This window comes from Curcuma longa, chromosome 2 (genome assembly GCF_044706935.1).
Source record: "Curcuma longa cultivar G26 ecotype Majalengka, Jawa Barat chromosome 2, ITB_CL_G26_1.1, whole genome shotgun sequence".
Classification (NCBI taxonomy): Eukaryota; Viridiplantae; Streptophyta; class Magnoliopsida; order Zingiberales; family Zingiberaceae; genus Curcuma; species Curcuma longa.
In genome coordinates, this window is record NC_133862.1 from 7,242,230 (window position 1) to 7,265,672 (window position 23,443).

Consider the following 23,443-nt stretch of genomic DNA (forward strand, 5'->3'; position numbering starts at 1 on the left):
CTTAATGTTGAAGAAGACAATTAGCTAGCTTGAAGTTAATGATCAGATCATCTGGCAGTTTCATCTGCTAATGGGAGCACACAATTGAACCACAAACCTGCAGCTTCATTAGGGTTCATCAAGGAGGGAGACAATCAGGAGGTAAGTTTATTATTCTGAATAATTATTACTTTCAATATTGGTTAATAATCAGCTCTCCTTTTGTGGATAATATAATCATGGTTCTATTATCATGGATAATCAGGAGGTAAGTTAATTATTCATGGTTGAAATAACATCCTATACCTTGTCATAAACTACACACAAGGTTTGTCAAAATTTTCTAATATGTGATAATGCTCCATGTCCAAGAGGTAAATACACGGATAGATAATTCAATTTAATCAAAAATTTCTAATATGTGATAATGCTCCATGATTTTATTTTTCATAGAATTATTCCTTCAAATATTTAATTTATTTTTTTAATGATAATTTATCATCATGTGAGCTGCATGTCTTATTTATTTAATGAAGTAGGGATAGTAATCAATTTTGTTCAAAACCTAATTACGAGGGCCAATAAGCTATTCCAATTGTACTTCTAAGTAGACTTGTGAATCCTTTTCAATTAATGATCTATTATTGCTCTTAATTTTACTTCTTCAATTTCCATTTAACACTGCTTTAAATTTAGCTATTTTTATACAACTACACTGTAAAATTATCATAATATATTTTAAAATCTTTACCCACTATAAAATATATTGTCAAATTTTGATAAATTTTACTTTTAGATATTTCAAAACTTTTAATTGTGTTCTCCTTTTGTTAAATTATTATTTTGTTTATTTGTTTTCTTTAGTTTTGGTGTTAAATTTTATTTTACTTTTTGTAGCAAATAACAAAGTGTTCTACATGATAACTTAACACAGCTTTGGTAGCAAATAGTACTGCTTAATGAAGTGATTAATTAGAAGCCGCTAATTAATTACTAATTTAATGAATGGTTTCGACTTTTGGGACTTGGACCGGGAACTCATGGATCTCGTCGGCCCACGGGTTCTTCTTCTCCTTCGCCGGCGCCGGCGCCGGCTCGACGGTGCGCAGCGCCCGCCACACCGCGCTGTTGCACTTGAACCCCGACCCGAACGCGATCTGCCACGTCCGGTCCCCCTTCCTCATCCTCCCCTTCGCCTCCGTGTACGCCAGCTCGTACCACAGCGAGCTGCTCGAAGTGTTCCCGAACCTGTACAGCGTCATCCTCGACGCCTCCATGTGCCCCTCCGTTAGCCCCAGCCTCTTCTCCAGCTCGTCCAGCACCGCCCTCCCGCCGGCGTGCACGCAGAAGTGCTCGAACGACAGCTTGAAGTCGGGGATGTACGGCCGGACGCTGCGCCATCGGAATGCCCGCCGCGCCGCCAACGACAGGAAGAAGAGCAGCTGCTCGGAGAGCGGCAGCACCAGCGGACCCAGTGTGGTGATGTTGGCCTTTAGTGCCTGGCCGGCGACAGCCATCAGGTCCTTGGACAGCGACACCCCTACCTTCCCCTCGGAGTCCTCCTCTTGGAACACGCACCCGTAGCTGCCGTCATCCGCGCCCTTGTGGGTGCGCACCGTGTGGATCAGCTGGTACTTGGCCCTCCACCGAGCAGACCTCCGGTTGGTAAGCAGCACGGCGGCGCAGCCCATCCGGAAGAGGCAGTTGGGCACCAGCATTGATCGGTTGTTCCCGAAGTACCAGTTGAGAGTGATGTTCTCGGTGCTCACCACCAACGCGTTCACGTTCCAATGCACCTGTTGATCAAGTAAGTAAAATTAGAGTTGGTTAAACAAATAATTGAAACAGAGTAGTGCTAAATTGAAACAGAGTACGTGAATCAGCGGGCAGAGACCTGGAGGAGTTTCTTGGCGAGGTCTATGGAGATGAGGCCGGCGCTGCATCCCATTCCACCGAGGTTGAAGCTTTGGATGTTTCCCCGGAGCTTGTAGTGGTTGACGATCATGGCGGAGAGGGAAGGGGTGGGGTTGAACAGGCTGCAGTTGACGATGAGTATGTCGATCTCCTTGGGCTTCACTCCGGTCTTCTCCAGTAGCTCGTCTACGGCGCCGAACATGACCATCTCCGCCTCCTTCCTCGCCTCCGCCATGCACAGGTTGGGAAGCGTCTTCAGCAGCGCCTCGGGGAAGTAGGTCGATTGCCCCAGCCCGGACCGCTCCAGGATCCGCTTCTGGAAGGCGAGGTTGTCGGCGGTGAAGATTCCGGTGCGCATCGATTGCTCCACGAAGAACTCTCGGGTGCACTTGAGCGCCGGTGCTGGCTTGAAGCAAGCGAAGTCGAGCAGGTACACGGGACGCGGCTGCTTCATGAGGTAGAGCGCGGCGAGGAAGGCGGCGGCTGAGGAGCAGACGACGACGGCCACGAGGTGGAAGCGGAGGGTATCCCTGATCTGGATGAGCTCGTCACCGCTGAGGCGGGTGGCGGCTGTGCCGAGGAGGGGGATCAGGATCAGGATCAGGTGCAGGGACGTGGGAGATCAGGTAGTGGTAGAAGAGCTTCAGCTGCTTCAGGTCCATGAAGGAGCGGAGGAATCTTGGAAGAGGATTATTGTTAGAGCTCGCCGCCGTAGTGGTAGCGTCCGCCATTGCTTACGGAGGAGGAGGTAGCGCGTTGCAGTGGAGATTAATGGCCAAGCAGAGAGAGGAGCCACCGGTAGGGGCATGCAACTACCGTAGCCAACTCGCCTTATTAATAGAAAACAAAAATTAAATAAAATTATTTAAGCTCTATCATTAAATTTATCTCGAAATAATAATAATAATAATAATAACTAACCGAGACGATTATAAAAATAAGAAATATAAGTGTATAATAAACAAGTGAATTAACAGTAAATCCTCAGTGTGAGAATCAACTGGATTTCCAAATCTATCTATTTATAATTAATTAGGTTACAAGTTAATTACGTCTAATTTATGAAGGTTCGTGTTTCTGTGCAAGGTCAACGACCAACCATTTGGTCAACCATCATGCTCGGTTGGTCAGTCAATTAATAAATATACAGCGAAATCCTATATATCACGGTGACTGTTCGCTAGTCCTATGACAACCACTCAAATTAAAAAGTATAATTAAAAATAGTGGAATAAGGGACGACAGCTGATGGGTTATCTATAATTTCTGGCACTACTAAAACTCGAATGTATGCTAATAAATATCAAAATATTTAATCTAAATAGGACAAAAAAACACATGTGAGTGTCTAAATCGGGTCACACGAACTCGTTGTTCATAAGTTGGGTTTGGGTGGCACATCTTATTTGAAAAAATAATAATTAAATGGCAGAGATATAAAATTGAGAGACATGCCACGTGGTCGATAAAATGTTTAATTGGATCACCTGCCATATTTAAAAATGAGTTGAGGCTAAAATGGGTCGTTTCAAATTTTTCAAATAATAAGGCGTCAATCACATTCCTTTAAATTATTCCATCAAATTTGAATGATCGAACACTCTGACATGTTATACAGAAGGACGATGTGGTGCTCGAGATATGGATATTGTTATAATAAATAAAAGTTAAATTTTGATGAAGTTAAAAAAATATTATAGCTTCTTGATTTATCTTGTTATAGATGACTATGTAGTCAATTGTGTGAGACTATTGAAGTGGTAGATTTTATCTTTTTGCTATAATAGAAAGATCATATTGTATCCCATAGGGTGAGGGGGAAAAATCCCTTCCACCTCCTAGTCACTTGATAATCGATTATAAACAGACTTTGTAATTTATCTCCCTTCATATAACTCGGGGACGGACTGTGAGGGACGTCTGACTGAAGGTAATCATCTTTTGCTACAATAGAAAAACCATGTCGTGTCCTCGGATTATGATACAACGATCAGCTTCTCCGATGGATAATCATATGTATAAGATTTTAGTCTTAATTGTGATGTACCGTAGAGAATTTCTCCTTAAGTAGGATGACATACCTAAAAAAACTCGTCTCTTGGATGGGTTGTCACGAGCGCTTTCCATCTTAGTGATTTATAAGAAATTTTCATGTAATCTGAAAATGCTATTCTCTTGGATGGGTCATTATGAGTGCTTCTTGATTTATCTTGATGATTCATCGGGAATTTTCGTGGAATCTGAAAACACTAACCTCTTCAATAGATCAACACGAGCGATTCTTGATTTACTTCGATGATTCATAGAGAATTTTCGTAGAATCACCGAAATTCTAAGAAAACTGAACTCTAGGTACTTGTTGTTTGAGTAAGGCCTGAAAAGAAAGAGCAAATAGATTCTAGTCATGCGTTATTATAGTTTAGGTACTTCAGTCATTTTCCTTCTTAGAAGGTTTTCATATGTTATGTCCCATCTATTCGACTGAAGAAAATAGACTTTGCAATTAGTTTTTTGGTTATTAGAAGCTCTAAAACAATTTCACCTTTCTGGATCTCACAAGTACTCAAACTAAAATTTGATGTGATGGAGCTTTCTTACCCAATTTAGTTGTAACAAGAATGCCATCTTTATTTTTCAGAAAGTAAGGTTTGCATTGAATAGCAAATAACATTGACAGAATTTGCAATGATCAAAGTAGTTGTTCCTACTTGATTGGAAATTGTCTACTTAATGATTGTTTGGAACAATAATCAAAGTTCCTTGAGATGGTAAGATAAATGTTGACATTTCCAAACCTTTTATTGGATTTGGGAATTTCTCAAGGTGTTAAAAGAACCTGCAAGATTTGGTTCACTTAGTTAACAGATGTACCAAATATTAATGTCAAGCATACAACATCTCAACAAATTTTACCTGCTTTATCACTGACTCCTTTTTCTCGTTCAGCTGCCCCCATATACACGTTAAATTAGATCTAGCTGATGTACACCTTTCACTAACTTCACCAATTTGTAACACCATATACTTCTTTTAGTGTCTTGAACAAGTTTGATTTCACAAGCTCAAGCACTAGATTGCTGTCTACAGCCATGATAAATGCAGATACCCAACTCCACCACAGGTATTAACACACTTAATTGCAGATGCAAATGGATATGAAAGCAAGACTACCGCTTTGAAATACCTGTTTTGGCTGCGATTATTTCTCTGAGCTTGGGAAGCAGTGGTGAGTGAAATGAACTTAGAATCAGCTCATTTTCTCATAATTTTTTATTCCAATCAACATTGCAGTTTCTGAGGATGAAAGGGAAAGATCCTGCTGCTGTGGCTATGTCAAAGCTGATGGCTTGTATCGCAAAGTCGTGTGTGTCACACGAGGTAATGTTAACACACAAAGATTCACTATGATAGATCTCCATATTTCTTGCCATAACTGCCAGCCAATTCAAGAATTTTGTGTTCTGTATCTTATCCTCCTAATTCAACTTATCGTAGGGACACACTAGTAAAGATGACGAGCATTACTTAGCCAATTGTCCAAACTACTGGAACGGGGCTCAACGACGATTGATGACCCACAAAGAAGAGTTCCTATCAGCAAGGCAGCCCCTGATGCCCATCTCCCTTGCCACTTCCATCCAACACTGCTTCCGAAGAGCAGAAGCCGTTGAGGTCGGTCCAAATTCCCCTCCATAACCTTTGTTACTGCTCTGCACGTGCCCATCAATCTCCTGAAGTATACGCATATTTGAGACATCTTCCAAATCAATTTGGCATTGAATTTTTTGGTTCTTCGAGTACAAAGAGAGGATTCTGGCTTCTATATTCTACTGTGTTGTTTTGGTTGCAATAGATAATAAATACTATGTGACATATTCACTGTATATTTGTTTTATTAAATAGATTAATAATGTTAAATCAGAGTGAAGGGATAAAATGTTTGATTAAGATTTTAAACTTCCTTATGTTAGTTACATTTGCAATGGTGTAAAGTGTAATATATCAAAATACAGAGGGCCTTGAGAATTTTAGAAACTCTGCTGGGGGACACAATGAAATTTTCTCATCAGTATTATTGCTGCCATCGGATCGATGAGATTGGCGTCGAGTTAGGGTGAGCAAAAATTTAATTAAATCGAATAAATCTCGATCAAATCAGAATTTTTAATTCGGTTATCAGAAGATCGATTATTTTTTTTTAAAAAATCGATTAATTCGGTTCGATTTCGATTTTAAATTTTCTTAAACCGAATTAATTAAATTAAAAAAATAATTTATAAATTTTAAATAAATAAATTTATAAATCTCTAATTTATTAATAAAATTTTTATAATATTTAAAAAAATTCAATTAATTCAATATTTATTGAAAAATTTAATCAGTTCAGTTGATTTTTAAAAAAATCGATTAATTTAATTTTTGATTAATTCGATTTTAACCGACTACTCACCCTAGGCATAGACGGAAGCACGAAACGAATCAAAAAGCCGCTTCGTTCGATGCGATTCCGCTTCGGTCGCCGACGTATCGGAAGGCCCGATCCAAAAGGTAATCGCCGGATTCCTGCTTCCTCTGGCGAAGAAGCTAGTAGCGTAGCCGCTGACCACTTCTCCACGCCTTCTTCCTCCTGTCCTGCAAGGAGCTGTAGTTCCTCGGCGCCGATGGAGTCCTCTCACCCCTGGTCCTCCCCTCCTTCCGACCAACCGAGGCTCACCGTGACGCAGATCGAGCAGCTCAGAGTGGAGGCCAAAGTGTTCGAGATCTACCGCGTCCTCAATGGAGTCGACCCGCCCACCATGTCTTTGATGTACGCCCGTCGTAATTTCCCCACGCCCACCATGTCTTTGTTAACTATGCTGTTTTCTACCACTTTGCTCTTTATACTCGTATAAATAATGAACTCTTATTTACTTGGCTATGCTGAGTTTTCTTTTATGACATGCCTGAATTAATTCGGGATCTAACTTTGCACTCTTTTGGACGGTAAGCGATCACCACAAGTTGGTTTTCATGTTCGACCAAAAAGTTGATCTTCATGTCCAGAAAAAAAAATTGGGTAGGCTTACTGAGCATATAGAAAATGTTTAAAATTTCTCTAGTTTAGTGATATTTTAACTTTCAACTGTAACTGGAAATAAGAATGATCAAAGTGGAGATAACATCATTAAATGAACTAACTCGGAGTTGCAACAGAGAGAAAGGAGGTGGATTGAAACAATTAACTGTTTTGATGCTTTAAAGTTCATATCTTTCATTTTGATGTCCAATCTGTCTTCTTGGTTTGTAAGTCATTTGGGCAAACCATTTAAACTAAATTGGAGGATGTGCAGGCTAGAGCTTTGGCGTGATAAGCACATCGAGTTTTTAACAAAAGGACTCGGGAAACTTGGGCCAACCTACAATGTTCTAGATGCCAAGTATGATTAGAAATTTCAATGTGTTGGTTTTCCCTTAATAGCATTTCTGGGTTTTAATTATGTCTTATTGTTTTGGATCATTTTATGATTGATAAGTGCAGTCGACCTTGGCTTTGCTACTGGATCATGCACTCGATTGCTTTACTAGGAGAATCTCTGGACTCAGAGCTTGAGGACAATGTGGTTGATTTTTTATTTCGGTGTCAGGTGAAAATGCTTTTAGTTCTTTTTTTTTTTTTTTTATATCAGTACCAATAATCACTATACTAACAAACACCTTATGAGCAAGACTACATGAAGCTTCTTATTTCTAATAAAAATATAGGTAACTTCTTTGTTGCTTACTGTGTTGATTGCGTAAGTTTTCTTATACTAATGCATCTGTGGCCTTTTAAAGATCAGGCGTAGATAACTGCTAATTTAGTTCCTAAGTTTTAATTGTTTGTCAAAGTTCGTGTGGTTCTGTTGTCGCCAATGGTTCAATTATTTGATTACTTTTTATAGCATGAGTGAAAGTGATGCTGTTGCAATTTCACAGGATAAAAATGGTGGATATGGTGGTGGGCCAGGTCAGGTTCGTTTTTTTCTCATATATATGTATTTTTTCTTCAGTTAAGAGTAGTTTTTTTTTCTTGTTGCATTTCATTGGTTTTATAATCTTATAGTCGCTTTGTGCTTTAAGCATTTAGATTGTTCAATCATAATCCACATGATTATTTTGATACTACAATTGGATAGAATTCGGTGTATCTTTTAAGGCCTTGGTATTTAAGAACTCAGGTAGGTTAATCCTGGGTGGATAAACCTAGTATTCGTTAAAAAATATGTTTAGCATTCAACAGAACATGGAAAAAGAAGTTGAACTATTAGTTTTTGGGATTGTGATGGTTCGAGGCCTTCTTAGTAATGCTTAGTTACTGGGTCATGGTGAAGTTAAGTTCTTATCTTTCACATGAGATTTCTTAGTTCCACTCCACAAGATATTTTAATTCCCACCGGATTGCATGTGCCATGATAAACAAACACAGTTTTATTTTTTCTCTCGTATTCCATTGTATGGCAAAGAGAATTCCCATACATGATTATCAACAGATTCTAGACAAACTTGTAGATAGTGTAGATATTTTAAACAAATTGCTTAATGTTCAATTACTATGACCTATCCTTATTTGTCAGCAACTGAATGCAATTTAATTCTATTTTCTAATTCATCTTTTGAATTAAATTTTCGGACTAATAATAAAAATGCTACTTGATTAGATGCCTCATCTTGCAACGACTTACGCTGCAGTTAACACACTCATAACTTTAGGAAGTGAGAAGGCATTATCATCTATAGACAGGTATGTGATTTGATTATACAACTTCCATATTTGTTACTTTGACTTTTTGTTTAAAAATTATATAATGTAGTTTAATCTACTATTAATACTTAGAGAGAACCTGCACAAGTTCTTTCTGCGGATGAAAGATTCTTCTGGTGCATTCAGGTCTGAATTTCAATTTCTTTAATCCTATTTTCAAATTTGAGAAATAAAGCTAAGCATGCCTTCATAAATCCCCTATGTTGCATGTCTGACCCATACATGTCGTTTTGGGCAGCTTGAACTGAGACTTCAATCACTGTTTTGAAGTTTCAACTTTCAATAAATTAGCTGCACTGTTGATTTGTGTTTTCTGTATTTGTCAGAATGCATGATGGAGGTGAAATTGACGTTCGTGCTTGCTACACGGCAATATCGGTTAGTTTGCTGTCTAGTTTACTATTGATGGTTGTTACTGGAAATTCAAAGAAAGACATGAGTAAGGGACATTACATATGATTGTGAATTAAGACTCGATGCATGTACCACATGGATTATAAAAATGCTGCTCTTTTTTGTTGTGCTTGCAAGTATTTGTTATGCCAAAATTTATCTTTCTCCTTCATCATGTTGAGCTTGTTAGCTAAGGTGGTTGTAGATTTGGAACATCATTCAAGATGAAAGCATCTAAATCACTTGAACTGTCAAACCAGGTTGCTAGTATTCTCAACATTTTGGACGATGAGCTCGTGAAAGATCTTGGAAATTACATCTTGAGGTTGGTCGATCAACTCTTCTGTCTCTTGAAATTCTAAGAATGTAGAGACTAACTACAACTACCACTCACTGCATATGTTTATGCATCTGCTTTTTAAAACATTGATATTTCTAGATCCATAGTATCTATCAATAACTGAATAAAAGGCATTATATGAATCATCCATATGGTAGTAGAATCTAGTAGTTGGGTATCTTATGAGTTTCGTACTCATAACAAGGTATTTTCAACATTTTGGATTCTAACCAAACATCCTTCGGTGGTCAAGTATTGTTGGAAGTGTATGGAATATTAATGAGAATCAAATATCTTTCCATTTCAGTTGTCAAACATATGAAGGTGGTATCGCCGGAGAGCCTAGCTCAGAAGCTCATGGAGGGTATCTCCCTTTTAAAATAGAGCTCTATCATATGCATGCCCTTATAAACCTAAGCTCTCGAAAAGATTTCTGATAGGTTTTTTATGCTCATTATGCACCTTTTCCATTTAGGTACACATTCTGTGGGCTGGCTACAATGATTCTGATTAATGAGGCTGATAGATTGGATCTTCCAAGTTTAATTGTAAGAGCCCGTCATTTGTTCTTGATGCTTTCTTTTAACTGGCTATTTTTCATTTGAGAAGCTTATAGATTTTCAACAGTATGACCGTTTTATGGCAAGCTGACGAGTCAGCATAGGAATCCTGAACAATATTGTCTTAGTTTGTCACATCCATCAATTTAGATCTAAAGTGATGAGTTTGGATTGGAGTGCATAGAATGTCATGTCTGATAGAACATTTAAATTTACAATAAATTTGTAGCATATAAATAAAATATGCCAGGATATATGTTCGTCTAATTTATTATAGTGGGTAGGTGAATTTTTAAAGTATATCAGCAGAATTTAATGGTACATTTGATCTATAGGATTACCTATTCTAATCCTTTTGATTTTTCATGGGATAAGTATTTCTGTGATTGGTGATAAAAATGAATATAGAATATTATTTTTCATATAATTGTGATTCTCGAATCACAAGGAATACAATTCTTTGTCGATTTCTTTCTTTAAAATTATCTATTCAGCCCTTCAAAGAATATATATGGTTAGTGGACTAGGCAGGCTAGACATGCAGAGTGGGTCAACTGTACTAATCAAGTTGGATGAATCAAACAAGCCTGTTGGATCAGGTCAAGTGGCTGGATTGGTTGAGTAGGTCAGTGGGATGATCAAATCAGTTGTATGGGACAATCCCATCGAGTCATTCAGATTGCTTGAGTTGGATGTGCTGATTGGATCAGTTGTGCCAAATGGGTTGTATTGATCAATAAGGTTGGTGGGGTGAGTTGGACAAATGGGTCAGGCTAGGTAGGCTGGTTGGATCGATCAAGTTGGATGGACCAAGGTTAGTCAAACTAAATGAGCTGAGTGGGCTAGTGAGGTCAAATATGCCAAGCGAGCTTGGCTGGATAATTAGATGTTTAGACTAGTCAAGCTGTTTGGGCAGCTGAGGTTGGATGGGTTGTTTGGATCCTTTGTGTCATACAAACTAGTCAAGCTTGGTGGGCCAATAAAATTGGTAGATTAAATAGGCCAATTGGTCTGGTGGTGCCAGTTGAATCAAATTAGTTTATTCGATTGAGCAGTCTGACAGGATTGATTGTGTTTGATGAGTCAATTGAGCTAGATAAGTTAGACAAGGTGGCTGGGGGTGGGTTAGATCGGGAAAGTCGTGCAAGTTGAACAAGCCAAACAAATTATTCCATATGGAAATATTTTATTATTGCTAAAACTATTCCTTGTCTATCATTTATAATATTCTTAAAAACTTAATATAGGAGACATTTCTTCCATTCCACGAACCAAACTAAAGAATAAATAATTTTATTTATTCCTTGTTAATTTCATTCCCTAGGAATAATAATTCTAACCAAACACACACACATCACCTTACGCTGCCGCATATGAGTATTCATGTAAGATAAAAGCCTAAGTATGTGCATATAGTTAGAGTTAGTATTCTATCTATATTGCAATTCAAAAGTCAAAATCAGTGAAAAATAAGATTGTTCAGCAATTATGTCAACTTCTGTTTGAATTCTTTGTTGTTTTTAGCGTTCATGTGAGCATCACAAGCATTTTGTTAGGACTTAGGGGTGGACAAGGTCGAACCAGAATTTTTAGTTTGATTTGATTTTAAACCATAAATTGAAAAAATATATATATCAATAAAAAACTAAAAATTAATTTGCCAGTAGGATTTCTAATAAGAATAATAATAAATTTTCTTGTAGTACAGTTTGGATTGGTTTGGTTAATCATTTGCATAAGCTGATATCATAATCAAACTAAAGCTGAAACTGATAACTCCACCTAGTTACAATCTGAAACACGAATGGTAAACTGCTACTCTTTCTCCATTTTATGATTAGGACTGGGTTGCCTTTCGCCAAGGAGTTGAGTGTGGATTTCAAGGACGGGTGAATAAATTGGTTGATGGTTGCTACTCGTTTTGGCAAGTAAGTATTGTATTTATTTAGTTATATTTTTATTCATCCAAATTACAGCTAAAATTTTAATTTCTCCAGGGAGGTTCTCTTGCTTTGGCACAGAGGCTCTTGCCAGTTGTTCGGCAACAGCTGGAGTCATCTTGCATTGGAGTTGAAGCATCTGTTGAGTGTAGGACCAATAGTGGCTTTGCTGCAGAGGAAGCTGGTCTTGATGATGGTAAGTCGTGTAAAGATGAAGCTCATTCTGAAATAGAAGGTAATTCTGAATCCAATTATATAGTAAATAATATTATCTCCTCAAAGGGCTTGTCAAGTGATTTCATTATTTTGAAAATAAGATTTAAAAAATGTATGCAGAGGTTACGCAGTGGACCCACTGAATGTGGTGTGGCAATTATACAAATATAAAACACATGAAAGCTATTGGTCAACAATGTAAAACACACATATATGTATCACTTATATAGTAAATGTTTAAATTAATGTTTTATGCTACCAAATAGTATAGCTTGAGGTTTTAAATCAATTTAGTTTGGTCTAAATTTGTTTAAACATTTGTAAAATGAATCAAATAATTTTTTTTCCAGCTGCACCTAGAGACTGCATTTACCATATATTTTATATATGACTGAATTCAATCTTCTAAAACCACTGTGACTGCATATGCTCTCTAAATGGGAGCTTTTTAAAACCGTGTAACAAAATAAATTGCTGGTTATTTGCTAGTAGTAGGTAAGGATCAAAGTCCACATTATCTTTAGATTATGGTACTTCAAGCATTAGACTACTTAAAATATGGTGATTTCCTGTCCCTGTCATGAAAGTTGTCCACTGTTTCCCTTTTTCAAAAAAATGATGCAAATTCATGTTCTTTCAAGATGATCAATGGTTGTATGCAAATGTTTGTCATATGTTTCCATTCAACAGGAAATTAAGAACTTTGTCTATATTTGTACAATATTGATTGAACTTAATATCAATGGTCTAGATTTTATAATTTTTAATATAAAAAGTCAAATCTGTATAGGCTCGTTGATCTTACAACAAGTAGGTGAAGTACTGCGTGCCTTTAATCAGTACCAAAACAAAAAATAAAGGTTAATTAGTAAAAGATGAGAAGTGTAGGCAAGTGCAAGGACAACAGAACTGTGGCACCAGACACAATGGAATCGAGAGGATATTTTGAGACATTCCCTTTTTGATTTGTTGTATTTTCTATCAAGCTCTATACTCTATACTATTCCTCTGGTATTTGCATTTTCATACACTATTGCTTTGGTATTTGTATTTTGATATCGGAATGGTCTTGAAACAGAAAATCTTTCACATTTTGGTTTTTCATTCATACAAAGACATAGTGAATGTGGCCCATTATTCCAGAGCGTGGCCTTGCAGCAATATATACTCCTATGTTCACAGGTATGTTTTAAACTACATTCTTTAACAGTCTTATTCACATCTCTTTGCTATGTTATACAGGATGGATCATTTCTTCTTATGATTGCGGTCACTTGCATGATTGTCTATCGATTGCCACATCTCATGCTCACTGTTTGATATAATCTATAGGTGCTCGAAGGTGGGTTCAAGGACAAGCCCGGCAAGCACCCGGACTTCTACCATTCGTGCTACTGTCTAAGTGGTCTGTCTGTGTCTCAGCATAGCTGGTCAGGAGATGCTGGTGCAGCTCCATTGCCAGGGGCCGTGTTGGGTCCCTACGCCAACCTGTTGGAGCCTGTTCATCCACTCTACAATGTAGTTCTTGACAAATACTACAAATCGCACGAATTCTTCTCAGATCTATGATTATTTCGCACCCAAGAGGCAGGAGTTTCATCTGAGTTGATCCGGCCCCTTCCACATTGATGAATTCATAGTAGCCGATGACGAGGATTGAGGGAAGATACTAGCGGGAACAATCAACTTGAATGTTATTGATGTAATATTTATTGGTAGCTGAAAATTTAGGGAGACGAAGCACTGCTAGTAGGCTTGTTAATAGAGTTCATAACAGAAGATTAGCAGTATGTTATTTATTGTTACCATATTTATTAAGTGAATGGTAGTTTCTGTTTGCCTTTTGTTTTCTTAATGCTACAGGAGAATTATATCGGAGCATAAAGCACGATATACGAAGGCTATTCTTTCCTTAATGAATGTTTCATTTATAATTAATAAAATTATTATGGAATAAATTAATCATAATTTGTTATATTGTGTTTTACATGGACCAGGAGTCAACTTGATCTTAGTTAAAACCCCTTTAATAACTAGCTCTATGATCAGGCTCTAATTTAATAAACTAGTTGATTACCTTATGCAGGTGCTAAACAAAAATATAAAAGACAAAAAATTATTAAAATAAAAATTAATTTCATAATAATTTCTTAGATTCAATCGCAATCTAATTTTGTATACTCAAAAGTTTGAATTTGAAAATATTTTCAATTGATGAAAAATATTAAATACTAATTTTAAAAAATAAGTATTCAGTATTTAACAAGTTAATAGCTTGAATTAAATAATGAAATATACTAAGTATTGAATTTTTTTTGGAAAACAATAACTACCAAGAATTAAATTAAATATTTGAAACCTTTACTATGAGTTTTAGGTAGAGTCAGTCGATTTAGATTATGATTTGTTAGATTGATTCATTCCATCAAATAATTTAAACGGATTGAATTAAAATTTTATCAATTTATTTTAAAATAGATCTAAGTGGATTGATGTTGGACTTGCAACCGGTTGATCAATGGATTAAGAAAAAAAATATTAAAATTTTTAATTAGTTTTTATATTTTTTTATTAGTTTATCAAATTATTTGATAATGTAAATGATATATGAACTATTATGTCTAGAATCCATAAAGAATTTTTTTTTGTCAAACAATGTAAGTCGAGGTTTCATGGTTTGAATTGTATTAATTTTAATTGTTAGTTGGATTAAAAGATACTGGACATAAATTGATTTCATATATTTAGATTTTAATTATTAAATATATTAAATTGAGTCAATGTGACTAACTGAGACTATCATTTTTTTTAATCCATAAAGAGTTTTCATTTGAAATACATGTCCTTTTGTTTTGACTTGATGAATGATGATTCTATATGTGATGGATGGTGTGATAATTGATATTTATTTATTTATTTATATTTTATACATTTCTTAATAAATAATAATAATTATTATTTATTAATGATTCTACCTTTATTTTTTATCTTATTCTACGTCATATATCTACTGTTTTATTTTTAAGTCTGTCGATTGATCCTAATGATTCCACTTTTAGGCAAGAGGTAAGTACTGGCCTTTCCAGGAAAAGTTACAATTTGGTCCATGTAAGATTTCATTATTATAGGCGAGGCCGTGAAGTTGCAGTACTCATCGGCGATCAACGCATCGCACATGAAATCCTTGACTCAAATCCCTCTCCTTTCCTCTCCGCCAAGGCAGCAGCGCCGCCGCTGCGGGTGGAGCACTGCTGGGAATCCTCACCATCCGACCCCGACCCACCTCTCGTTCGCCTTATCCGCCGCCTCCTCCTCCCTCTCCGCTTCCGCCTCGCCGGAGAAGCCCGTGGTCGTCGTGGGCTCCGCCAACGCCGACATCTACGTCGAGATCGATCGCCTTCCTCTCGAGGGAGAGACCATCTCCGCGCGAGGCGGCCAAACCTTGGCCGGCGGCAAGGGTGCGAACCAGGCCTGTTGCGGGGGTCGCCTCGACTACCCGACTTACTTCGTTGGCCAGGTCGGCGACGACGCCCATGGGCGCCTCATCGAGGACGCCCTCCGCAGTGGCGGCGTTCTCCTCGACAGCCTCGCCCGGGTGCCCAGCGCGCCCACTGGGCATGCCGTGGTGATGCTGCAGCCCGACGGGCAGAACACGATCATCATCATTGGCGGGGCTAACATGAACTGCTGGCCGGAGGATCTGCGCGACGAGGACTTGGATGTGGTGCGTAGGGCCGGAGTAGTGCTGCTTCAGCGGGAGATCCCCGATAGGGTTAATATTCAGATCGCTCAGGTAATCTTAATTATTCGGATCTGGAAACAACTTCAGCTTCTATTTGTACCATTGGGGTGAAGTTACTATTTTCTCTTCGTTACATTTTATCTTCCTCAATCTTGCTCGACTATTTCTAGTTTCTTCATCGGCGTTGGGAGCAAAAGGACCTGTTTTTTTACTGATACTGTAGTTGCTCTCTTGTTGTGTTTTTTTTTGGAATTCATTGAAATGCATGATGATTTGACAGCATTCAATTCCTAGTTGCTTCATTGTCTCAGCTGCAAAGGTTATCCTTCATCCTTTGTTATTATTTATCATATTCTTTCTACTGCAAAAGATTAACTTCTTTTCCTCAATGTGCTTCTCTACTTTGTCCGTCTTATTCTATTGTGTTAAATTATCTTCAGATCCCTATTTGTCTAAACAAATCTCCCATTTATAGCTGTTCTAATAGATAGAAGTGATTAGATTCTAAATTAAACTACCAGTGAATAGACGTCTTCACATGAAAAAAAAAAGAAATTAAAATATTAGCAGGATTCATGTCTTTGACTCCATTTATTTAAGAAAGTTCTTATTTTACCCTTTTGTAATCTTGTGTTATTGTCAGCGTCCCTCATAGGTTGAAAAAGGATTTAAAGTTGAACCTTTGACATTGTCAGGCTGCAAAAAATGCAGGAGTTCCTATTATTCTCGATGCTGGAGGAATGGAATCTCCTATTCCTGATGAACTCCTCAAGCTTGTGGACTTTTTCAGTCCAAATGAAACAGAGTTAGCTCGTTTGACAGGATTGCCAACTGAATCTCTTGAGCAGATCGTTCATGCTGTGGAGAAAATTCATGATAAGGTGAGACTAACTCTAGCAACAGCTGCATTACTCACCTTCATCTTTTCCTTTTCTTTTGGAAATTCATTTCGATTGAGTTGCAATAATATGTATTTTTATTTTCAGAATGAAAATTCTATATGAACTTCATTTGCTTTGATGTGCACAATTTACTTGGTGTATTTCTACTCATACAGATTCAGCTGATTATTTTCTCGTTAATTAGCTTAGATGAATGTGTCATGGCTTGACCTAGCTTCTAGTAATCTCTAACATAGTTTCTCAAAACTAGATAGAACAGAAGGGAACATTCTTTCATGTGCATTAACATCTTATTACAAGTGAGATGAAAATTTTTTTAGTCCCTATTGTATTTCTAATTCAGTAATTAGGGTCTGAATCTGTTCATTTTCTAAACTATTCAACTATGTTAATGTCTTTGAGTTTCGGTAAATAGCTAGCTGCAGCAGCATCTGAACACTTGTTTACAACAATATAAATGCCCATAATGAAGTTTTCTAGAGAGTAGATATTATCATGTAGTCACTCGGCAATGTTGAATAGTGGACTGCTCTTTTTAAAATATGTTGGATGTTAATCCAAGTCAATCTTCCCAACAACATTTTAGGAGCATTTCAGAAATTCATTGTGAAAGCATCCTCCAGATTCTGAGAGGAAGGCATAGCTTGGTTCTCCTGGTCTCTTTAACAATTTGTTTCTGTTATATAATATTATTAAAGAGTGAACTTAATTATGTATGAGACATCCAAATAAGTTGATTTATCTAGAAGTCCAAAATTTTGAGTTAATTAATTTTGATAATGTCTCCAGAATGCACGTTTGCAGACTAGGTTAGTTTTTATAAAAATTTAGATATTTTCTGTTTTTTTTTTAAATTTTCGTTATTTTGATTTTTTTTTTCTTTTTAAAAATGTTTAGGTCAGCCTCAGAATACTTAGCTGGGCTCATGCCAAGCTCAAGTTGGCCTAAAATTGGGCCGTGCTTGGTCTGAACCATGAGCCAAACTGCCCTCACCTAGCCTAACCTAACCTACTGACTAGGTTGGGTCTGTCACAGTAAGGCCAGCCCTTATTGGGTCATGCTGGGCATGACCTAGACTAGAGCAGGTCTAGCCAGGTCGTGTATTCAATTTACGCCTCTATATGTGTCCAAACAAACAGATAATTTCATTTTCAATTCAAATTTTGCTTGAGTACCTCATACATGAACATATGGTGTGATACAAGAAAAAGTGAGAAACCATTGAAGTGATGCAATTATTGGACCATCTTCCAAGGTCAACAATATGGAATTCAAGGCTGATAATTGCTGGGTGCGGTTTTAGATATTAGAGATGAGTAAGGACAATAAAATTATAGGGTAAGGGATTAAGGACATAAAAAATGGTTTCATTAAGGGGAGTTGCCTCTGGTATTACTGACCATTAATACTTCCACTAATTTTCTTTCTTAACCAGGGCGTCAACAAGATATTGCTGAAGCTTGGTGCAAAGGGATCTGTTCTATTTGTCGAAGGGGAAGATCCAATCATGCAGCCCATAATACCTGCTTCAGTAGTTCTCGATACAACGGGAGCCGGTGACACGTTCACTGCTGCATTTGCTGTGGCTCTTGTAGAAAGCAAAACCATGAAAGAATGTTTGGAATTTGCTGGTATAAAAAACAAAGGCCTCTCCTTCCATGCTTCCAATACATTTCTCTATAGTTCGTCTGTAACAAACTCTGCTGCTCGTACTGCAGCCGCAGCTGCCTCATTGTGTGTTCAAGCTAAGGGGGCCATCCCAAGCATTCCAAGCAGAGCTGCTGTGTTGGAGCTTCTGCAATCTTTCCAAGCAGATGCTACTACCAAGTGAGAAGTTAGCAAGATTCTCAAATCTTCAGAATAAGCATCTCTCCTTTTTATTCCTCCAAGTGGATGCATTTGCTCAAGGACTTGGATTTGCATCATGAAACATGTAATAAGGTCTGGAACCAGTCATATCTTTGCTGTCCATTTTCCTTTAACCTGTGTGTTTGTGCCAGCACTCAATGGGAGGCTTATGTTACCCTTCCGTGATCTACAACTCTGTCGCAAGGAAGCAAAAAGTAGCAGCTATCTTTCTTTGCCTTGTTTCTTCTTAGTGAGGTCAGGTGTTCAGGGATGTGATCCATTTCCTTAAATATCAATTTTAAGTTAAAATCACAAAAGTGACCTTTCTTCATGCTCAAGGGTTATTTGTGTTGAAAGCAAGATTGTAGACAAGTCTTCTCTTTATCTCACCAATAAATTTATTCATAAAAAGTAAGATATTTCATCCTGATAAATGTTCATGTCGATGAATGTCATTGAGGCACAGTGTCTGTTCTTGCTAGCTGGAGCGACAAGGTCAGTCACCTCTACTTTCATTGGTCGAATATTCTTCTTTGAAAATCAAATTATATTATGGTCTAGATGAAGAATATGTACACTGGTCAGATTATGATCTACATGTATGTATACATCTGAATACAATGTTATCTTAAAGTATACTCTGGATTTAAAACTGCTTGTGTCCTAAGACATCTCCAAACAACCTCCTGAGGAAACTACTGAACCATAAACTCACATTATAGCAAAAGGAAAAGATTTTAAATAATGAGCTCACATTTTGCTTGATATCTAGGGCATCACTAACATCTCTTTCTGGTTGCTAGTTGGAGAAGCATGGCTGGTGGGTGCAATTTGCTCATCTTGAGTAACTCCCTGCTTCATCACATACTGCCATCTGTGTTGCAGGAGGTAGAGGAAGGCCATGAATGAGACCTCTGCGGTGAAGAGGGCAGCCCACAAGCTTACACTTATCAAGGTCTTCTCATGGAAGGTGTGCAGGCCAATGAAGATGTTTGCTATCCCCAGTACACAAATTCCAGTTCCAAGCAGCCAGTGCATCAAGTACCACAAACTCCTGAACCTTATACCTCTGATAGGAATTCATCACTATTTAAGTTAGAAAATCAGCATGTTCTAAGACTTTATCAAAGATTAGAGTGGATGATTTTTGTTATTTAACTTGAAGTGACAAATGGTACAAAAATACCTTCTAGGCTTCACAAATGCAATCAGAGGTTGAATCCAAATGAGTCCATATAGAACTAACCCAATCTTCTGATGAGTATTGTTGAAGGAGTTCTCAAAGTTGATGAGTGATAGAACAGCTGCAACAGTAGCAAGTAGCAGTGCTAGAATCTGCCAGATGATGCATTGAGAATAGCTTTAGCCTCAAAAAAATTTAGTAGTCATTTTTCTGTATAGAAAACTGAAATGCATAGGAAATTTAAACCATTGAATCATGACATTTAATATGATAATGCAGAAGTAATCAATATTGCTACAACTAGCTGTTAATATGGATTAGGAGTGTGTACGAGTGAAATCCCATTATGATTAGAGAATAGGACCTTGACAATCAAGGGCAAGGACTTTGTTTTTGTAGAGTTAAGATGATCAAGCTTCTGGTATACTGAACTATAAGTGTATGTCAAGCTGAGTTAAGTTGTACATATTATTATAGTGTAGCATTTACCTGATAAGGAGGTCACGTAGCGCATATCCATATGGAAGCAGCTAAGACAGTAGGATTTTTCTGCAAGTTTCCCCACCATTTGGAGCTAGGCAAGTCAATTCATATCGGGTTGGGCGAACAAAACAAATTAATTATTTGTCAATACTAGAGGCTATTAGATTTCATTTCATGCAGAATAACCTATGTATTTATAGGAGTTTGTTTAGTGATAACCTTTCTGAAAATTCTGTTAACTTATTCAAAGAACAAGCTGTTGTTGTATGTGGTGTATTGGGGCTTACAATTTTGGGCGAAAGTAAGTTTTTAGTTTCTCTAGAAGTGGCTATATTGAAAACTAGGAGTCCTTATTAGTAATAGTTTGCTTGGAACAAGACAAAAGAAGAGTTAGCTGACCTGAACAGTGACATGAGTGTTGAACAAAACCTTGACCATTCTAATTGACTCAACACCCTCTGCCATTCTGATAATGACTACTCCCAGTGGCATTAAGAAACCGACTGAAGCCCAAAGCAAGAATCCATGAATTGTGATATGGATTGATAGCTCTGGTGTCAGCTGCACAGAGTAACAAGTCCACGAAAAGATAAATTTTCAGCATCATAAACCAAAAAAACAAGATGACAATTGTTTCATACCTTCACAGGATTAAGTTCGTTTGTCATATATATATCTGTTTGAGCTAATTTAGAAATGTCTTTTAATGAGCCTGCAAATAAAAGAAGAGAAATAGCTAGAACTTGGAAATCTCTCCGAGGAATCCTTAATTGGCAAAATGCAAGCAAGATGACTTACCTTGTAAGAAAGGGAGTACAGGTCTTTCATCTAAGAATTCCCTCTCTTCAGATACGCTAACAACCAAAGAATACATGAATCAGTTGTTTGGGCATAATTTAATAGGAAAGAAAATTGAAACCTTCACTAGTTGGTGATATGAAACTGGAGTTTATAGCTTGAAGATGACTACAGGAATATCAAAAGTGAACCCTATTGGAAAGCTCTATGAAACCCTAGGTGGGGACTGGAATAAGAAGCTTTTGTCCTAGCTCTGTTAGCTTATTAAAGAATTAGAAGACATGTTTATCATTGTTTCTACGAATCTATTATAGTAGTAGTGGAAAGTGAAATGGAATTTAGTTGTCATATAACTATTTTGCAGTGCTCAATGTCCATGCTCCCTCTGAACACTCTATTTAACTGGATGGAACTTAAGAATCTTGAATTCTGGTGATGTCAATGTGAGGTAAGTGGTCCAGGAACAGGATAAGGGAAATGTGCCACAGGAGCTCTTGGTGCAAGTGTTTAGGGGGTACCCTTTGGTGGTTGTCAGAGTCCCCACTGTTGTATATTCTGAAATGAATTGCTGACATTAAATTGGTGCTCATAATGGGTTGTGTTTGATGCTATGTTGTTTTGGTACATAGATCACCATTAAAGTTGCTACGGATATCTGCGAGAATCTGAGTATGTTAGGAAATCTAGGTGCCTCAAATTACTGCCATTTTTTCAATTTCATGAGCTACATTAGTTCAATGTCTTAACTTTATACTAATGATCACTGAAGTCTACTGACTTATTGATCTTGTTGGTTTCTTCATAAAAGATAGAGCAATGATGCATGGAAAAGTCGTCAAGGAATAAAGGTAGGAGGTAAAGTATGGCTTATGAAAGAAGAATAATTATGTAATTCTTCCACTCAAACACTGATATGACAAAAGCTTAAAGGCTAACACAAGTGATAATTTTCCATGCAGGATTTGCCCACCTTCTGCTGTTATACTGATTTGGCATTGGACCAGCACTTTCTAATCTACTCACCTAATGATGTCGAGCAGGTGAGTGTAAATCCACCAACTTGTTCATTTGATTCTTCTCACCATGTCAACGTTATACCAGTCCAAGAATGAAGACCCCACTATGACTTTTTTCCAGTGCCGAAGTTGACAACCCACATGCATGATTGCTTTCTTTTCCAACTCATGATCATTGATTCTTAGAAAGAAGACTCATCATCTTGCTTCTAGTATGGTTCTTTCTAGAGCAAATGCTCAAATCAACTTGTCAATGAAAGTGTCTGAGTTCAGACCCCTTTCAAAAATGCTTAAATCAAGCTGCATCCTAGTCCTTTGTACTAAAATATCCTCCACTTGACAAGTTTGATGAAACAAATTGATTGACTTAAATTTATATATTTCTGGAAATAAGATATATGCCCTTTCATTTAAGATGCACCATAAACATTGTTTCAGTATAATTTTGATTAAAACATATTTTTAACGCATTTTTAGTCCATCAAATTGTTTAGTGAAATGACCTATAGACTGAGAAGGATGCTTTTAAACCCCAAAATGGAGCAAACAAATCAATTGAAAAGCTCAAGAACAGCCAAAATTCTAGCGACTCTTGTCACATAAATTTATATAGAATTTTTTTGATTCAATCAACTGGTTCAACTGAAAAGGTTAGTACAGGCATCAGCCCTTACATTCCACTGTTTATTTAGTGCATATCTAAAAATATTGGTCCCAACCTACATGCTTAATTGTCCAACTTAGACTTGATTTGTGAGCTTCAAGTCAACAAAGATTTTGTGTTTCAGTGTCTCAGGGACTCCCGTATAAGTGATGAAAACAATAAGCTGAAAAAAAATGGTAAACAAATGCACATGACGGACCCAGATACTGTAAAGATCAATAGCAACTCGATGCACCATAACTGAGTTAACCCTCAAGTCAATGGCATCTAGGATGATTTACTCATTGTGGAAGTCATAGCAGAAACTGATTATGCAGGAAGCTTTCAAAAACATGCAGGGAGCACTAGAACAGAGCTTATAACAGGAATCTTTTCAACAATTTGAGGGAGATACAGTAAAGGAGGGTGTTTGTATGTATCTTACCTGTGGGCTTGGCCTTGAAACTGCCCCTCCCCACGATCAGCTACGGTCAACATATCGAAGAAGCAAAGGTTCTTCGCGGGTCGCTGAAACCCTAAGCCACTTTCCCTACACGCTGTGCGCCTTCTTCTTACCTGGTGTGAATTTGAATTGTAACTGGCTGCTGCGAGTTATTCACCGAAGCGATAGCAACGGCTCCATCCTTGTGACTGAATATCTGCTTATGGTTGGCGATAACTGCAGTACATCCTTTAATATTGCAA

At 37.4% G+C, this 23,443-nt stretch overlaps 3 protein-coding genes, 1 long non-coding RNA gene and 1 pseudogene across 5 annotated transcripts; 3 read left to right on the top strand and 2 right to left on the bottom strand.

The window, feature by feature from the left end:
• Positions 1–920: 920 nt before the first annotated feature.
• Positions 921–2,624, bottom strand: LOC141819488 (3-ketoacyl-CoA synthase 20-like; annotated as a pseudogene).
• Positions 2,625–4,963: 2,339 nt separating this feature from the next.
• Positions 4,964–5,854, top strand: LOC141816150 (uncharacterized). Its single transcript, XR_012600651.1, has 3 exons — positions 4,964–5,119; positions 5,185–5,271; positions 5,389–5,854. It is a non-coding gene; the product is annotated as an uncharacterized LOC141816150 (long non-coding RNA).
• A 501-nt stretch (positions 5,855–6,355) lies between these two features.
• LOC141819497 (protein farnesyltransferase subunit beta) lies at positions 6,356–13,960 on the top strand. Of its 2 annotated transcripts, none has more exons than XM_074706785.1 (14): positions 6,356–6,700; positions 7,224–7,310; positions 7,412–7,517; positions 7,849–7,884; positions 8,571–8,653; positions 8,747–8,800; positions 9,001–9,052; positions 9,328–9,392; positions 9,715–9,771; positions 9,883–9,955; positions 11,809–11,895; positions 11,965–12,142; positions 13,202–13,305; positions 13,456–13,960. In XM_074706785.1, exons 1-14 carry the CDS (start codon positions 6,393–6,395, stop codon positions 13,690–13,692), a joined length of 1,527 nt encoding a protein of 508 aa, XP_074562886.1. In that variant the 5' UTR covers positions 6,356–6,392; the 3' UTR covers positions 13,693–13,960. The 2 variants fall into 2 exon arrangements, with proteins under 2 accessions (XP_074562886.1, XP_074562891.1); XM_074706790.1 differs by having other exon boundaries at positions 11,965–12,103.
• A 1,306-nt stretch (positions 13,961–15,266) lies between these two features.
• On the top strand, positions 15,267–19,039 carry LOC141822396 (ribokinase). Its single transcript, XM_074709842.1, has 4 exons — positions 15,267–15,916; positions 16,561–16,746; positions 18,203–18,398; positions 18,486–19,039. Exons 1-4 carry the CDS (start codon positions 15,299–15,301, stop codon positions 18,596–18,598), a joined length of 1,113 nt encoding a protein of 370 aa, XP_074565943.1. The 5' UTR covers positions 15,267–15,298; the 3' UTR covers positions 18,599–19,039.
• Positions 19,040–19,261: 222 nt separating this feature from the next.
• LOC141822397 (cytochrome b561 domain-containing protein At2g30890-like) lies at positions 19,262–23,282 on the bottom strand. The gene is made up of 6 exons (XM_074709843.1): positions 23,184–23,282; positions 21,080–21,135; positions 20,923–20,993; positions 20,681–20,842; positions 19,802–19,950; positions 19,262–19,684 (listed from the first exon to the last, which is right to left on the bottom strand). Exons 1-6 carry the CDS (start codon positions 23,234–23,236, stop codon positions 19,384–19,386), a joined length of 792 nt encoding a protein of 263 aa, XP_074565944.1. The 5' UTR covers positions 23,237–23,282; the 3' UTR covers positions 19,262–19,383.
• Positions 23,283–23,443: the final 161 nt, after the last annotated feature.

What these genes read in the sequence shown, in the direction of transcription:
- LOC141819497 (XM_074706785.1), top strand. Translation starts at nt 6,393, where the DNA reads ATGCGATTCCGCTTCGGTCGCCGACGTATCGGAAGGCCCGATCCAAAA. An exon ending in CTTGGAAATTACATCTTGAG is followed by an intron (nt 9,393 to 9,714) that starts GTTGGTCGATCA and finishes TTTCCATTTCAG; the next exon opens with TTGTCAAACATATGAAGGTG. An exon ending in GTTGCTACTCGTTTTGGCAA is followed by an intron (nt 11,896 to 11,964) that starts GTAAGTATTGTA and finishes TAATTTCTCCAG; the next exon opens with GGAGGTTCTCTTGCTTTGGC.
- LOC141822396 (XM_074709842.1), top strand. Translation starts at nt 15,299, where the DNA reads ATGAAATCCTTGACTCAAATCCCTCTCCTTTCCTCTCCGCCAAGGCAG. An exon ending in TGGAGAAAATTCATGATAAG is followed by an intron (nt 16,747 to 18,202) that starts GTGAGACTAACT and finishes TTTCTTAACCAG; the next exon opens with GGCGTCAACAAGATATTGCT. An exon ending in AGAATGTTTGGAATTTGCTG is followed by an intron (nt 18,399 to 18,485) that starts GTATAAAAAACA and finishes CTCGTACTGCAG; the next exon opens with CCGCAGCTGCCTCATTGTGT.
- LOC141822397 (XM_074709843.1), bottom strand. Translation starts at nt 23,236, where the DNA reads ATGTTGACCGTAGCTGATCGTGGGGAGGGGCAGTTTCAAGGCCAAGCC. An exon ending in TTTCAAGGCCAAGCCCACAG is followed by an intron (nt 21,136 to 23,183) that starts GTAAGATACATA and finishes TTTGGTTGTTAG; the next exon opens with CGTATCTGAAGAGAGGGAAT. An exon ending in ACACTCATGTCACTGTTCAG is followed by an intron (nt 19,951 to 20,680) that starts GTCAGCTAACTC and finishes ATCATCTGGCAG; the next exon opens with ATTCTAGCACTGCTACTTGC.